At 39.4% G+C, this 16,857-nt stretch overlaps 3 protein-coding genes across 5 annotated transcripts in view; 1 reads left to right on the forward strand and 2 right to left on the reverse strand.

Moving 5' to 3' along the window:
* sdhaf4 (succinate dehydrogenase complex assembly factor 4) lies at nt 1-3,903 on the reverse strand. The gene is made up of 3 exons (XM_064932300.1): nt 3,719-3,903; nt 2,226-2,339; nt 1-480 (listed from the first exon to the last, which is right to left on the reverse strand). Exons 1-3 carry the CDS (start codon nt 3,795-3,797, stop codon nt 371-373), a joined length of 303 nt encoding a protein of 100 aa, XP_064788372.1. The 5' UTR covers nt 3,798-3,903; the 3' UTR covers nt 1-370.
* Nucleotides 3,904-4,807: 904 nt separating this feature from the next.
* tlx1 (T cell leukemia homeobox 1) lies at nt 4,808-10,859 on the reverse strand. 2 transcript variants are annotated; one of them, XM_064932298.1, is made up of 3 exons: nt 10,176-10,859; nt 9,019-9,256; nt 4,808-7,849 (listed from the first exon to the last, which is right to left on the reverse strand). In XM_064932298.1, the coding sequence occupies exons 1-3, from the start codon at nt 10,618-10,620 to the stop codon at nt 7,639-7,641; spliced, it is 894 nt and encodes a 297-aa protein (XP_064788370.1). In that variant the 5' UTR covers nt 10,621-10,859; the 3' UTR covers nt 4,808-7,638. The 2 variants fall into 2 exon arrangements, with proteins under 2 accessions (XP_064788370.1, XP_064788371.1); XM_064932299.1 differs by having other exon boundaries at nt 9,019-9,220; nt 10,176-10,857.
* Nucleotides 10,714-16,857, forward strand: part of slc2a15a (solute carrier family 2 member 15a) — a 119,533-nt gene continuing 113,389 nt past the window's right edge. For both annotated transcript variants that reach the window (XM_064932295.1, XM_064932296.1), the window contains exon 1: nt 10,714-11,066. The gene's annotated coding sequence lies outside the window, so the exon portion shown is untranslated. The remainder of the gene's footprint in view (nt 11,067-16,857) is intronic.

Here is a 16,857-nt window from a genome sequence, read left to right on the forward strand (position 1 = left end):
CATTGTAGATATCTCTTTAATATCCTGAGCGTACACCAAAAACATGCCACGTTATTTTCCAGAAATGTTTTATTTTATTCACAAAATTCTAATTTCTGTACAGGAAGCAATAACCATGACAAGCATTCACAACATCATCATCATACATTTCAACAAAGGAACACAATATAAAGAGAGACTGTTTTTCAAATTCATACACATGGAGTCTGTTGAACAGTCATCAGAATGTGTCGTTCAGGGGGAAATAATTAAGTCTGATTCCGTATGGTGGACCATTCCTGGTCTCTTGCACGACAGTCCATAGATATAGATACATAATTTATAGCTAAGGTATGTCCACATCGCATGTGTAATATACCAGGTATGGAAACTAGAAGTCGACACAGCGGCCCTTCCTCTCCCAGTCCCCGTAGCGCGTGGGCTCTGGGCCCCGGGGCCCCCCCTGCTCCTTTGTGGCTGGGTTCACATCATCAGGGAACTCTGGAATATCAATGGGAAATAATTACAGTGTGAAAGGCAATGGCGCATCCTAGAAGGTACAGTTGAAGTCAGATGTTTACATACACTCAGATGTTAGATACACTCAGATGTTTACATACACAGGTTGGAGTCATTAAAACTTGTTTTTCAACCACTCCGCAAATTTCTTGTTAACAAACTATAGTTTTGGCAAGTCGGTTAGGACATCTACTTTCTGCATGACAAGTAATTTTTCCAACAATTGTTTACAGACAGATTATTTCACTTATAATTCACTGTATCACAATTCCAGTGGGTCAGAAGTTTACATACACTAAGTTGACTGTACCTTTAAACAGCTTGGAAAATTCCATAAAATTATGTAATGGCTTTAGAAGCTTCTGATAGGCTAATTGATGTCATTTGAGTCAGTTGGAGGTGTACCTGTGGATGTATTTCAAGGCATACCTTCAAACTCAGTGCCTCTTTGCTTGACATCATGGGAAAATCAAAAGAAATCAGCCAAGACCTCAGAAAGAAAATTGTAGACCTCCACAAGTCTGGTTCATCCTTGGGAGCAATTTCCAAACGCCTGAAGGTACCACGTTCATCTGTACAAACAATAGTACGCAAGTATAAACACCATGGGACCACGCAGCCGTCATACCGCTCAGGAAGGAGGCGCGTTGTCTCCTAGAGATGAACATACTTTGGTGCGAAAAGTACAAATCAATCCCAGAACAACAGCAAAGGACCTTGTGAAGATGCTGGAGGAAACAGGTACAAAAGTATCTATATCCACAGTAAAATGAGTCCTATATCGACATAACCTGAAAGGCCGCTCAGCAAGGAAGAAGCCACTGCTCCAAAACTGCCATAAAAAAGCCAGACTACGGTTTGCAACTGCACATGGGGACAAAGATCATACTTTTTGGAGAAATGTCCTCTGGTCTGATGAAACAAAAATAGAACTGTTTGGCCATAATGACCATTGTTATGTTTGGAGGAAAAAGGGGGAGGCTTGCAAGCCGAAGAACACCATCTCAACCATGAAGCACGAGGGTGGCAGCATCATGTTGTGGGGGTGCTTTGCTGCAGGAGGGACTGGTGCACTTCACAAAATAGATGGCTTCATGAGGAAGGAAAATTATGTGGATATATTGAAGCAAAATCTCAAGACATCAGTCAAGATGTTAAAGCTTGGCCGCAAATGGGTCTTCCAAATGGACAATGACCACAAGCATACTTCCAAAGTTGTGGCAAAATGGCTGAAGGACAACATAGTCAAGGTATTGGAGTGGCCATCACAAAGCCCTGATCTCAATCGTATAGAACATTTATGGGCAGAACTGAAAAAGCGTGGGCCAGCAAGGAGGCCTACAAATCTGACTCAGTTACACCAGCTCTGTCAGGAAGAATGGGCCAAAATTCACCCAACTTATTGTGGGAAACTTGTGGACGGCTACCCGAAACGTTTGACCCAAATTAAACAATTTAAAGGCAATGCTACCAAATACTAATTGAGTGTATGTAAACTTCTGACCCACTGGGAATGTGATGAAAGAAATAAAAGCTGAAATAAATGATTCTCTACTATTATTCTGACATTTCACATTCTTAAAATAAAATGGTGATCCTAACTGAACTAGACAGGGAATTATTACTAGGATGAAATGTCAGGAATTGTGAAAAACTGAGTTTAAATGTATTTGGCTAAGGTGTATGTAAACTTCCGACTTCAACATAGTGAAAATAGTTTGTCCTACTTTCAAGGGGATCCTTGGTCTTCTCATCATTCATGTCGAAGCGGCCCTGGGGGGTTTTGGCCTTGCGCAGTGGCTCCTTGTCCTTCACTGCTCCACTGGCTGTCCGCAAGTATCCTTTACACAAGAGAGCCACATCACATCTCAAAAAGCACAAGAAAAGGGATTGACACCCACCATGTCAGATTGTTCTGAAATCGTTTCTGTAGTTAGTAACAGATACGATTAGCATTCCTGAAACATTATTTTGATGACATATAAATTGATCTGTGAGAAAATAAACTAATTGATTACACTCAAGTTGGCCATTTTAATTGATAGGATTCAGACGTTCAATAAATAAATGGTCCAAATAAGATGTTGGGTACTACATTTATTGAATATTATCTCAATCCTATAAAATGAAAATAGACAATTTGGGTGCAATCAATTGTCTTAATTTCTCCAAGATAAAATTAAAGTTCAACAAAATAATGTTTCAGGAATGCCAATCGTATCCGTTTCTATTCACAGGAACAATCGCAGAACAATCGGAGTTGGTGGGTGTCATTACTTGCTGAAATTACATTGAAAAACTAACAACTTCATACCTAACCTAGATGATTATGTGTTGACATATCAATACAAAATGATTGGTAGCTTGAGAAGGGTATCAATATCTTGGTAATTTGTAAACAAATTATGTATATGTGACAATGTAGAATCCGTAGTTTTGGTCTCTGTTTCCCACGGTACCCTTTTTTATTTATGTATTTATTTGCAAAAATAACACAACAACAATAACTAATTTAAACAAATGGACAATCCAGGGTACATCATAATACTACCAGACACAGTTTGATTTAACAAGGCATAATTGGGGGATTAATGTGCTTGTGGGAAGCGGGAAACTGAACAGTGGTACATCCGACATGATCGTGTTCAAATCCTCTCTGAATGTCCCACTACCAGGGGACCCTAATTCGTGGAGAACATGTGAAGTGTATGAAGGTACTTAGATCTGTTCAGGTGGAGTAGTGTAGAGACTGTGGCATCTTTGCTGAGCTGTACTTGTTTGAGAACCATTTGAGGATCATACTGAATGTTTACAGTGTGGTTGAATTTGTTCAGAAAGTATGTGTTAAGTTTCTCTAGTTTATTATTGGGCTAGCTTATGCCCCACCTGAAAATGCAACGGAATGCATTTGCTCCATTGTTTACATTTTTTAGGGATAGGCACATCAACCTACCTCCAGCTCATCCTTGAGCTTTACCTCAACTGTCACCACAGGTATCCCTGAGTTGATTTCTTTCATTCTCATGTGTACTTTCCTTATTTATCGTGTGTAGTATTTACTGCATTGTTGAGGAACAGCTTGCAAGTAAGCATTTCACTGTACTGTTTACACCTGCACGTGACAAATAAACGTTGATTTTATGTTGTTTACCTTGCTAACGGTAACTATAGCCATCATGTGCACGCTAATCAACACTCTTCTTCGAGTTAATACACGCACCTGTAAAAGCAGATTCCACGAATAACCCTTGGGTCACAAGACGTTTCGATGCAGAAGCGCAGACGCTTAGTAGAGACATGTTGATTGCCGTTAGATACACTCACTCGTTCAGAAATATGGTTAAACAGTAATTTACCAAATGTTCTGGTGTTTTGGCAAGCTTTAATGACGTATGAAAAGTCATCATCTTGCGACAAAATCTAACTTGTAGTAACTACGTATGGTCACCAGGGTGAGCTAAAGTACAGGGTGTGGGTCAATCAGATGCAGCCGAGTAGCCATCACAACACAAACGACCACCACCGGTAAGTCCCTGTTCCCTCATGTGCTTTATGTATTAATTTGTTATTAATTAAAAAATAAATTGGGGAGTTCTATTAAAAAAATAAAGTCCCTGTGTAAGTGCTTTCATCATAATGTCTTCTAGATGCAGAACGTGAGATAATATCATCATGGAGGGATAGTTATCAATGTATGTGGGAAAGTTCACGGGTCTATCATTCTCCTCAAAAAGTGTATACATGTGTACATGTGTGATAAAGTGTATTTTGGTTGACATGACCATTTATCACATGCACAGGTTGAAAGAACCGAACAATTTGTAAAAAATAATAATAATAAATACAAAAACAGATTTTTCATGGGTTGATCTCAGTCTCTCCCTTTCCTTGGATCATTTAGCACACAAAAAATGTAGTGTGAAAGAAGTATGGTATAGCCTAATCAATCCACCGATCAGTGTTCCTATAGGATCGGGCGGCAGGTAACCTAGTGGTTAGTGCATTGGACTAGTAACCGAAAGGTTGCTAGCTCGAATCCGCCGAGCTGACAAGGTAAGAATCTGTTGTTCTACCCCTAAACAAGGAAGTTAACCCACTGTTCCTAAGTCGTCATTGTAAATAAGAATTGTTTCTTAACTGACTTGACTTGCCTAGTTAAATAAATAGGTTGAGATGATAAAATACATTGTTAAAATTTGGGATACAGCAGCTATGATTTTCTTTTTTCTTTTGTGGACATGGTTCTGTCTCATCTAATATGTTAAACAAGGGAACTAATGGATTAGAAGAGCCAAATATTTATCAAATACAAAATCATGAATCATTTAATTAAAAAAATGTAACATACAAATTGCCATATTCTGTTCAAGAATATGATTAAACAATGATTGCAGGATAAAGTCTACAATAGACAATTGATTTTGCATGCAGTTCGAAATGAGAAAAAAAACTCGCTCCATTCATACATTTCAAATTCAGAGACATAGACTACACAATGGCTTTGAATGGTACAGTGATTCGTATGTGTGTAAAGCCAAGAATAGATTATACTGTAGCTAATTTGAGTCATACAATCATTTTTATATAGCAATAGGATTCATTGCAAATTAATTGTAGTAATGAAGGACATGACAGAGATCGGTTTATTGATAATTATGTTTCAACTTCTTATTGATGATGTTAAGAATATACTGCTTTATTTCCCTGGTGGTGAATGAAAAATGCATGGGCTTCTTTGACTTACTGTGGCAGAATCATATATTACTGTGCTATAAACAGGATACTAAGCTGTAAGTCCTGGTTAATGCTAATTTGGAGATTGTGTAGTGATGAATGCATTGCAGCACTACAGATCATAAAGGAAGCAAAGCGCAGTGAGATCAAACGTAGAACATGTTTGTGGAAATGAACACATTTCATACGGTACAAAAGAGGGTGCAGAATAATAGCAGAGGCACAAGAACTGAACAGTATTTGTGGCTGTGTCAAGATATACGAATGTTGTTAGATTGTGGATTTGCAACTGAATTGTGGCAGACAAAACAAACAGTAAACGCTCACTTGGTAGAAATACAATAACATATTACTTCAGTAATGAAATGCATGCAGGAACTGTATTTGATGACATAAAACAAGCCTAAATAATTGTAATTTAACGAAACCATAAATAAAGAATACGGATCAAACTAAAACTGAAAAGGCTGAGGACAACGAACAAAATGGAAGGTGTTATGCTTGCTGACATGTTAAGCTCTCAATCTGCCGCTCACTGCACTTGTCCACTTCTTTTAAATTTTCAGCCATTTTTACCACCTTTTTCCATTGAGGGCTTTGAAAAAAACTGAAAGCCATCATGCCTGCTCGGTTTAAGAATTTCAGGAGTTTTGGGAAAGCCACTTAAGTGACGCTGCAGTGCTGATATTTCCGAGTAGATGAGGCAATTCTACCCTACATTCCTTTTTGACCATGGGGAGAGGTCCTGGACTAACTCACAAACACACTGTCCTACAGCTGGATACGATCAACACACACATACACCCACTTTACAGTTGCCATGAATGTTAACTAACACACAAAATACACAGCTGCATATTCCAAAAAGTAGACATTCATCATGATCATGCAACCAGTATCAATCACTTGCTGAAAACACCCATTATAAAGGTCTGGTATTGACTAATAGAGGGCAGGTATATCAGGGATGGATCCTATAGTCAAAGAGGGCTTTAACCATACACAGCAATGTAGTTCACTCCATGTACTCCATGATGCATGATCATTGGTTTAAAACAAAATATGACAAATACACAAAGTACAACACTGCTGTATTAATTCTTTAAAAATATATTTCATATGGCCTTATAATTCTAGCCTGTCATTATACGTATAAATGGATCAACATATCTGAAATGATTATAGGATTATAGAGTACAAGAAAGTTGAACAAATAACACCTTATTTTACAGTCATAATTAAGCTGTTTACCTGGTATTTATTAAGAAATTACATTATGCAGTAACAATGGATAGGCTACTTAACGAAAAAACAAGACATTTACACTTCAACCAATTCAAAGCCATGTTCATATTGCTAACATTGTGCTTGTTTGAAAGACAAAGACAACAAATAATATTGTATAATGATCAGGCAACTGTATAACCCAATTTCTGCAAATACCAGGTAAATAGTAGAGTGCAATAAAGTATCATCCAAATTAGTAAGTGCTTGTGTAATGTGGTAAGAGGTAAAAGATAATGAATAATTTATAACAGAAACTTGATGAGGTGGTACATTTGAACCTTTTGTCACTGATTCTTCCCTTGCAAAGAGATAAAGGGGTTGCATAACTGCTAAAAGGGATTCATAACCATCGCTATCAATATAAACGGTTGATATAAACATCACTGTTATGAAACACAGGCAGGCTAGTGAATCTATACCAGCAAATTCATATTTTTGAAACCAATACATTTTTCTTGAATTCGGCCAATTCCTCAAATGATCAGGTATGAATGAATATGTCAAAGTTTTCCTCTGGGAGAAAAGTGCTAAAAGAAGTGCCCACTTATTTGAATCTAGCTATAGTCTTAGTTCATAGTTAGAACTGGACTATATTTGATTGAAAAATGACAATTAATACAACTGCTAAAAATGTTATCACCTAAAAGCAGGAAGATAAGGTGAACTATTGCACAGTCCTCTAAAAGCATGTTGCTAATGGACTCGTGCATGGCTGCAGGAAGATTTTTCCGGGTGGGGGTGCTGAGAAAGAAAACATATCCCCGCATTAACGACTATTTTTCTCCACTCATACAGGAGTCATTAAGGTCCAGTGCACTAATTTGGTGATGTTATATATATTGTTGATTTTATTTGATTTTATATATATGTGTGTGTATGTATGTATATGTGTATTTAATTATGATTTATCAGGGGGTGCTGCAGCACCCTCAACACCCCTACTTCCGGTGACTATGAGCTCCTTGTTCACTCCATTGCTTTCAACCTAAACCTTTTTGAGGCAGTCAGATAAATCCAGGTCCTCTTGAGTCATATTTTTCAAGTTGATGATCTTAAAAAGTTGTTCGCTACGACTCCACTCACTTTCAAAAAAAAGAGAAAAGAAATGCGGTCAGTTTGTTATTCGCAGGCGGACACGCTGCTGATTTTGGCGGTGTTCTCAGTCCATGGCTGGAGGTTCTGAAGCGCGAACAGGGAGCTGTTATGCAGGCAGAGCGGGTCCGGGTTTGCCGGTTGGTTTATCGTTTTCTGAAAAGCCTCCTGTTGGAGTTGCATGAGGATCCGGTTGGCCTGCTGTCGCTCTGCTTCTCTCTCCTCAGCTGTCTGCCGCCTGGAACACCGGAGACACAAGAGAGACACTGAGGAATCAGTGGGAAATTCTATCCAAAATAGGCTGCGTCATTATAGATCTTAAGAAGCCTATGCACATTACATTATGATACAAAGTGAATGTCTTCTGGATTAATTTAAACACGTTTATCAAGTATGATTATAGACTACAACAAATTGCGAGACAACATTTGCCTAATGTAGGCTAAATTGCTTGGCTAAGAATTATTAACGATAGGCTAAAAGCTGATATCCAAATGCAAATTCCCCACAAATAGTATAAAATTTTCACAGCCAACAATAGCTTATGTGAAAATAAATAACGTTTTGTCAATTCATTTAGTCTTCCTCTGATGTGGCATAAATGTTTCTTCAAAATGTTCTGTTATGTTCTCTCATTGACTTCATACTTACTCTTAGGCCTATATACATAATATTTGTATTCCTTGATTGTATATATATTTTTTTTCTAAAATCCAATCTTCAGAGATGTATTTAACTTCTTCAGTAGATAGGATAAGGAAAATATCCTCTATCTCAATGCGTAAAATTTGTGGCCAAACAGACCTTCTACATTTATGCACGATATGTTTAATCTGAAAATAGCTTTAAAGACAATTTTTTTAAATGACTGAAATGACATTATTTCGTAAGATTAAAGAAGCGTTTCACTTTAAAAGAGTAGACGTGAGGGAAATCATTATCCTGTAGATTAGAATAGGATATAGGATATAGTTAAGTTGCCACTGAATTTTACTTTAATTTTAAACCACTCATTATATGAAACACCATAGTTTCCTTGACTGTTGCAAGACAATATTTAATTCAATGAATTGCAAAGTTTTGCAATCGAAAACTTCAATTAAAAAATACAATTGACCACCTGGAGTAGACTGTAAAATGTTCATTTGAAGCAGGGAGATTGGATTTTTGTATATAGTTTTAACAAATGCACACAATTATGTATCCCATATTCAAGACCGAGTACGTTCAATCTATCCGTCTCCCAATCTCTTTTTGGTGGGTTTATATCGCCTTCTTGGAGTGTAAATAAATAGCTCATGTTATACATAAAAGCATCAACTTAGCTAAAAAACACACACAAACAAATCATGGAGAGGACACTTTATACCTTAAATGTAATCTACAAATTATCATCAGTAATCTCACCTCCATTTTGTTCTTCTGTTCTGGAACCATGTTTTGACTTGTGCGTCAGTCATCTTGAGGGCCTTGGCCAAAGCGGCTCGCTCTGCAGAAGCCAGGTATTTCTGTCGGTGAAAGCGTTTCTCCAGCTCGCAGATCTGCAGGCGAGTAAAAGACGTCCGGGGCTTTTTCTTCTTGGGGGGCGTCCGGTTCTGGTACGGGTGACCTACACGACGTGTTACAGTGAGGGGTGAGAGCGCCACTGGATTGGGAGACGGATAGATAAGGGCGAAAGCATGCAGCAAAATCAGCAAAATAGCAACAACAGAGCAGCGAAGCAAGTCCATGCAACGTCAGACAGAGAGAGGGAGATTGCAGGTTTAAAATAAAGAACTGCAATTCAAATGCTAGGCTAAACCAAACATCCCATTGTTAATAATGCACTCTGATACAGCCCTGTATGAAATAGCATATTGATTAGGCACCCACTGTCCTGTCCAAAAACAAGATGATGCAGGTGGGAGGAAAACACTTGATGTTACGTTTATACCACACAGATTCTGGCAGATGCATTATCCAGCTATTAGGCTGCAGAAACATTTAGTGTATAAAACGACAACATACAATTAAAAAGCCCCAAATACTATAGCCTAGTTATCGTTAAGTGAACTTTTAAAATGTCAGATTGAAGGATAAATGTTCATTTTAAATCACCAGAGATGAAAAATAAGGATGCATACGGTGTTATATTTGTTGTAGCCATTTTTGTAATCATGGGGGGCTACATTTCGACTATTTCGATAACATGCAGATGTGTTGGGCTATATTTTAATTATCTTTAAATCAACGTTGATTGTAGGTGCTTCTTGTGAGATATATATATAGACTAGTATATTAAGTCAAATGCATAGGTGTTTATCATCTAAAATGGTATAATGAAATTACACCGCGTGTTAAGAAGAAGCCGTAGTAGACAGCAGTAGACTGATTTATTATCGATTATTTTCTAAGCTGAGTGCATCAGAAGACAATAACTAAGCCTAAGTGCATTCAATGACCCTTTCCATCAGAAACAAATTGCACGATCGTGATTTTCTCATGACAAGCATGGCAACACACGCACAAACACACGCGCGCACACACACACACAACATTGTATGTGCATTATATAGATGGTCTACCGGTGAACCTGTCTTTGGTGTATCTTCTGTTACTCTCCATCCAGGGGAATGTAAATCCCGTAAGGTTATTAATCGAGCCTGGCATCGTGGACATGCCGTAGGGGATGGACGAGTGTCCACTGTTCAGAGGCCGGTGCGCGGGCACACGGATGACTCCAGCTGCGTTAACGTTATTCCCACTGACGTTCATCCCCATGTTCATGTTATAGGTGCCGTTCAGATTGGCGACCCCACATGCGTTGCCGTTATATCCAGAGTTGTCACCGGTAAAGTTACTAGTCATGGTGTTGTAGGCAGTGCTGACGACGCAGCCGAGGCCATAGTCCGGCTCCTGCATCCGATCGCCGAGCATGCAGCTTTGGTCCACATTGTTAAGGATTTGGTCGATCCCGAAGCTGATGGGCTCCGCGTGAATGTGCTGGAGATGCGCTCCAATATGATCCATGGCCCCCGCGAGCCCCCCGCGTGGTACAGAGGTGCTCCACGCAGCGCGCCTTATCTTGGTCCTTTAAAACGTCTTCAGCTCTCGCTCCAGTCGTTATCTAATACGTGTACGTGTGAGTGTGTGTGCGTGCGCGTGTGTGCGTGTTTGTGAGAGTGAAAGTGTGTGAGAGTGTAAGTGTGTGAGAGTGAGGCTATACTAAAAGCGATTGTCTGTTTTTTTCTTCTTCCCTTTTGGCTCGGGCAGCCTTGCCGACTGGAGTGCAGCATCAATCAAAGTGCCAAATAGGCAGCACGAGATTAAGCCCCATTTTTAGGCCTCGTGACTCAATTGGCTGAAGACACCACCGCGAGGCCACAAGCTCATTCAGTGAAAGCTGAGCGGAGGGTCGCATGTGATCCTCTGGACTTGTGGCAAACATCATAAACACCAGGCGGAGTCTTGTGAAAGTAGGCAATGTTTATATTCTGTATTTTATTAATTTCACCTCATGGCACATTTTTAGAACATCAATTACAAAAACTGTTTTACGTAACACACACGAACCTAATGTCAATAGGTGCGAGGTCAGATCCGAGCAAGCACTGAAAGTGTTTAAAATGGCCGAATAAATGCGGAGGAAAGTGTCTTCTTCCATCCCTCGTAGGCCTCTGTGTTCAACTTATTTCAGGTTGGCCTAATCAAATGTCTCCATTTGACAGTGTTTCTTGGAAACACAATTGAACTGGAGAAAAATCTACGTGCTCGAGCAAATGATCTTATTCAAAGTGGATTCACAATGCCTTCAGAAAGTCAAAGTGGAAGAAACATTTGTAAAAAAATGTATGTATCTTGTTCAGATAGCCTAAGTATTCAACCATCTGAGTCAATGCATGTTAAAATCACCGTTAGCAGGGATTAAACTGTGAGTCTTTCTGGATAAGTCTCTAAGAGCTTTGCACACCTGGATTGTACAATATTTGCACATGATTGTTTTTAAAATTCTTCAAGCTCTGTCAAGTTGGTTGTTAGGCAGCCATTTTCAAGTCGTGCCATATATTTTCCAGACGATTTAAGTCAAAACTGTAACTAGGGAACTCAGGAACATTCAATGTTGTCTTCGTAAGCAACTCCAGTGCATATTTGGCCTTGTGTTTTGCATTATTGTCCTGCTGAAAGGTGAATTTGTCTCCCAGTGTCTGTTGGAAAGCAGACTGAACCAGGTTTTCCTCTGCCTGTGCAGAGGAAATGTTTGTATTTTTATCCTAAAAAACTCCCCAGTCCTTGCCAATGTAACAGTATAGTTTCCGTCCCTCTCCTCGCCCCTACCTGGGCTCGAACCAGCTACCCTCGAAGCATCGTTACCCATCACGCCACAAAAGCCACGGCCCTTGCAGGGCAAGGGGAACAACTACTTCAAGGTCTCAGAGCGAGTGACGTCACTGATTGAAAAGCTATTAGCGCCACCACCGCCAACTAGCTAGCCATTTCACATCGGTTACACCAATGACAAGCATACCCATGACGTGATGCAGCCACCACCATGCTTAAAAATATGAAGAGTGGTACTCAGTGGTGAGTTGCCCTAAACATAAGGTTTTGTATTCAGGACATAAAGTTAATTTCTTTGGCACATTATTTGCAGTTTTACTTTAGTGCCTTATTGCAAACAGAGTGCATGTTTTGGAATATTTTTTATTCTGTATAGGTTTCCTTCATTTCACTCTGTCATTTAGGTTAGTATTGTGCAGTAACTACAATGTTTTTGATCCATCCTTAGTTTTCCTCTATCACAGCCATTAAATGCTGTAACTGTTTTAAAGTCACAATTGGCCTCATGGTGAAATCCCTGAGCCGTTTCCTTCCCCTCTAGAAACTGAGTTAAGAAGGATGCCTGTGTCTTTGTAGTGACTGGGTGTATTGATACACCATCCAAAGTGTAATTAATAACTTCACCATCCTCAAAGAGATATTCAGTGTCGGTTTGTTTTTTTACCCGTCTATAGGTGCCCTTCTTTGCGAGGCATTGGAAAACCTCCCTGGTCTTTGTGGTTGAATCTGTGTTTGAAATGTACTGCTCGACTGAGGGACCTTACAGATAATTGTATTGGGTACAGAGATGATGTGGTCGTTCAAAAACGCAACGTATTATTAGATTTGTTAAGCAAATGTGTACTCTTGAACTTATTTATGCTTGCCATAAAAAAGGGGTTGAATAGTTATTGACTCAAGACATTTCAGCTTTTCATTTGAAATTCATTTGAACCTGCAACCTTTCGGTTACTAGTCCAACGCTCTAACCACTAGGCTACCCTGTCGCCCCAAATGAGGGGGTAATGTGTGTAGGCCAGTGACACAAAATCTCAATTTAATATATTTGAAATTCAGGCTTTAACACAACAACATGTGGAAACAGTCAAAGGGTGTGAATATTTCCTGAAGACACTGTAAACGAAACACCCCAAACTTCGATTTTATGCCCAATAAAACTCAATTGGTTATAGTTGATTTAAAACATCAACAAAATGTTTACTTTGTCAACAGGAATAAAGTAAATCGATTAATACTAAGCCTTTGGATAACTGCATATCATAATGAATGATTACTCGACCTGCAATGTGCTCATCTTTTAATATATAAAGCATGTTACTGATAGGCCTATATGTCCATGCGTAATTCCAATTGAATTATGGACTCATCTCTCGATTGTACATTTCTTAGTAGCCTAGCCTATTATTTAATTAAAATCAAATAGTTCCAAGCAGATCCATGCCCTATACAGCCGGTCCTGTGAGGGGGAGTTTATTAGGCTTTCAAAAAGTGAGCTCAAATAGACCAATTAATGATAAGCATATCAGCTGCACAACTCCTATAATGAGCTCCTTCATCGAAATAGGCTTGATATTTAATGTCCCACGACATAATTTATTTAGGCCTATGTTCGTATAGTGGCATCACTACAAAACGTTTTTTTTTATTAGCCATTGACCGGCTGTGCATGTGTCAAGACTTTATTTTCAGAAATATTCATGTCATGGACACACGCCTGGCATGTAGGCATATGCCTCTCAAATATTTCGTGAAATTAAGTTAAACGAAAGAGTATAAACCATTGGACTACAAACTCGTTATTTTTAATGAAACCTATTTATTCATTGTCTTATTCAGTCCAGCCTAATGGACGTCATTAATGATCAATGGCTTGGTATTATGTAGACTATACTATAATATTCAAGTTTAAATGAATAAATATTGGCTACCTGTATCATATCTAAATAAAAGCTAAATAAATTATCAAAGCCCGTTTTTTTATGCGTTTTTAATTTATATACCCAATTCATTTAATAATTTCAACAGACAAAAATGCTAACTTCAAACCAATTACATGAAAATGAAACCATATGGGTCATTGTTTTTCTCTCCTCTCGAAATCTTCAGGGATGTGATTATTTAACAGAGTGCATTAAAGTATTAATATTTGATATGGGTTTCCAGATTCTCACTGGCCAATTGACCGAAATTAAAGTTTAATAGCTCGCGTGGCTCCCACTTGTGTGGTATAGGCTACTAACCAACTCGTTAAAATCTGGATTAATAACGACCTTTGCAGACTACTAATGCAGTCACGGAGGACTGCAAGCTTTTTTTTGTTATATTTATAAATATATATATATATATATTTAATTTCCGGTAACACAGACAAGAGAGAACATGGACAGAATACACACTATAAAACCCCCAGCCATCCCCATCCTCCACCCACACACGATATATGTTTTTTCACGAACAGTAAGGTCATTAAGAAATGTAGTTGGTCAAAAGGATTCTATGTCGACAAAGACATAGAATCCAGATTCCAGAATGAGGACACCTCTGGGCATTCCCAAACCATATGCAAAAAAAGGGCTTGGGCACCATGGAAGCACAGCAAACCATTTGGACTGGGAATTATTTTCAATTGAAATACATATATATGTATAGGGTCCTGTGTGGCTCAGTCGGTAGAGCATGGCGCTTGCAACGCCAAGCGTCGTGGGTTCGATTCCCGCTGGGGCCACCCATATGTAAAAGTAGTAGCCCCAGCCGACTTGTAAGTCGCTTTGGACAAAAGCGTCTGCTAAATGGGATATATATATATGTATATGCTATATATAACTATATCATTAAAGAGATGAGGATAGAGGTTAGTTTGCAGCTGTCAGCATATCATTTGGAGGCCTGCAATCCTTTATTTTGGTTCTTCTGAGAAACGGAGATGGAGCACGAGCCTATCTATAGTCTACATGCACGTTTCTCTTTGGAAAAGGTATCTGTGATTAGACTTATTTCAATTCATCTAAATGGTGGAGTAAGTGATTGGCTGTTCTCGTGCAGTGTGGGTCATGGGTCGTATGTGTGTGTGCCTGTGTGTGTGTGTGTGTGTGTGTGTGTGTGTGTCCGTCCTAGATACTCAAATCCAACCCGCCGTGGTAACACAGAGTAAAACTGTCAGCAGCTTCTTATCAAACTCAGATTATTGAGCCACCACCTCCAATAGCAGCTAGGGTTTTGGTGTGGTTTGGAAAAAGTTATTTTCAGAGAGATTTAGCCTATTGATTTCATACCCTTTTAAGTCTGCCTGTAGATCTATGTATAGGCATAGCTCATCCCTGTGTTGTATGCTACATTAGCCCATCGTAATAAATTTGGCCATATGGGATATTCTATGTTTTGTCGTTCTAAATGGTGCTGCTTTATTGTGTGAGGACAGTCTCATGGTGGTATGTGGTCCGTTTGTTGTGTTTCTTTTCCCCTGTGGTTGTATCAGAGTGTATCATCTTTCTGGGTCTACCTGCTCAGTCCTTGACCCCTGACCCCGACCTATCTGGCGCCAATTCCATCATCTCGTCTCCTCGGCGCACGCACTTAACAAGAAGGACCGCCCGAGCCAAGCGTGCGTGGCCATGAACGATGACAGTTTGGATAGGTCCTCTCTTCCTGCGTTCCATTAAAATGAAACCATCACTCTCTCCCCAATCTCTTCTGTCCAGCACCGCCAACTGTGGAGTAAATGAGGACATACATTGATTGTATCAATATGAATAACAGAGCACAGCAGCCCCATTCTCAAAGGAGCCAGATAAAACTTTGGGCATGTTGTATTGACACACAGAACAGCCGTCAAATACAACCAACTCCTCGAGCCAAACTTATGTCAGCGCCAACATGCCTGTGCACCCGGATATCCACTGGAGCCCAAATAGGACTTCTCTATTGAACTCCAAACAGAAGGACAATTATTTTATACACAGATCACCTAACCAAGCTCAGAAAATGCCATATATATTTATTATACTTTCACTGCATTTACAGTTTTTTTGGGGATTGCTTACACACTAAAATTAAAAGTAGTACACTATATTAGCAAAACCTTACACTCAAGAAGCAAAACATCAGCCCATATTTGCACAACTATAAGCACATTGTCAACCTCACACTTGTTGCAAAACTCTACACACAGTGATTTGCAAAACACTAAACACACTTAACATACATTACACACAAAAATCTATCATGAAGTCACGTCCTTGCAATACCAAAGCCCTGACTGTCAAATTACCACACCGTCCAACCAATTAAGTCAACACAGTCATCAGGTATGCAAACACTCATTTGCTTAATTGTAGACACACCAATCAGGTGTATGAGCACTATAAAAAGCAGCAGGTGAGTTCATCGGTCTTCAAGCACAATGGAAAGAGTCAGAGAAAGAGTAAGCCGACGACGAGGAGGAGGACGACGACGACGAGGAGGAGGACGACGACGACGAGGAGGAGGAGGAGGTCGAGGACGAGAACGAGAACAAGGAGGAGGAAGAGGAAGGGGAGGAAGAGGAAGACAAGAAGGTGCTCAAAGAGGACCGACTCTGACAAATGAGATCCGTGCAACACTGGTTGACCACATTGTCAACCACGGCCTGACGCCGAGGGAGGCTGGACTGCGAGTACAGCCAAATCTAAGCCGATATACAGTGGCAAGTGTGATGAGAACATTTAGACTGGAAAATAGGTATTGTAAAAATATCATCATATCAAAAACATCTGCACGGTTTCAGTAACTGCTTACAGTACTGTATTCTATGCACTATCAGCACTTCTGTTACCTTTTCCTGTGAAATCACTGTACTATTGTATACTGTTTTTTTTCTACATAGGATTGAGGGTCAGGGACGACAAGGGGGAAGGCCTCCTATGTTCACAGAACAGCAAGAGAGGGAGATAG

The sequence above is a fragment of the Oncorhynchus masou genome, chromosome 23 (assembly GCF_036934945.1).
Source record: "Oncorhynchus masou masou isolate Uvic2021 chromosome 23, UVic_Omas_1.1, whole genome shotgun sequence".
Taxonomy (NCBI): domain Eukaryota; kingdom Metazoa; phylum Chordata; class Actinopteri; order Salmoniformes; family Salmonidae; genus Oncorhynchus; species Oncorhynchus masou.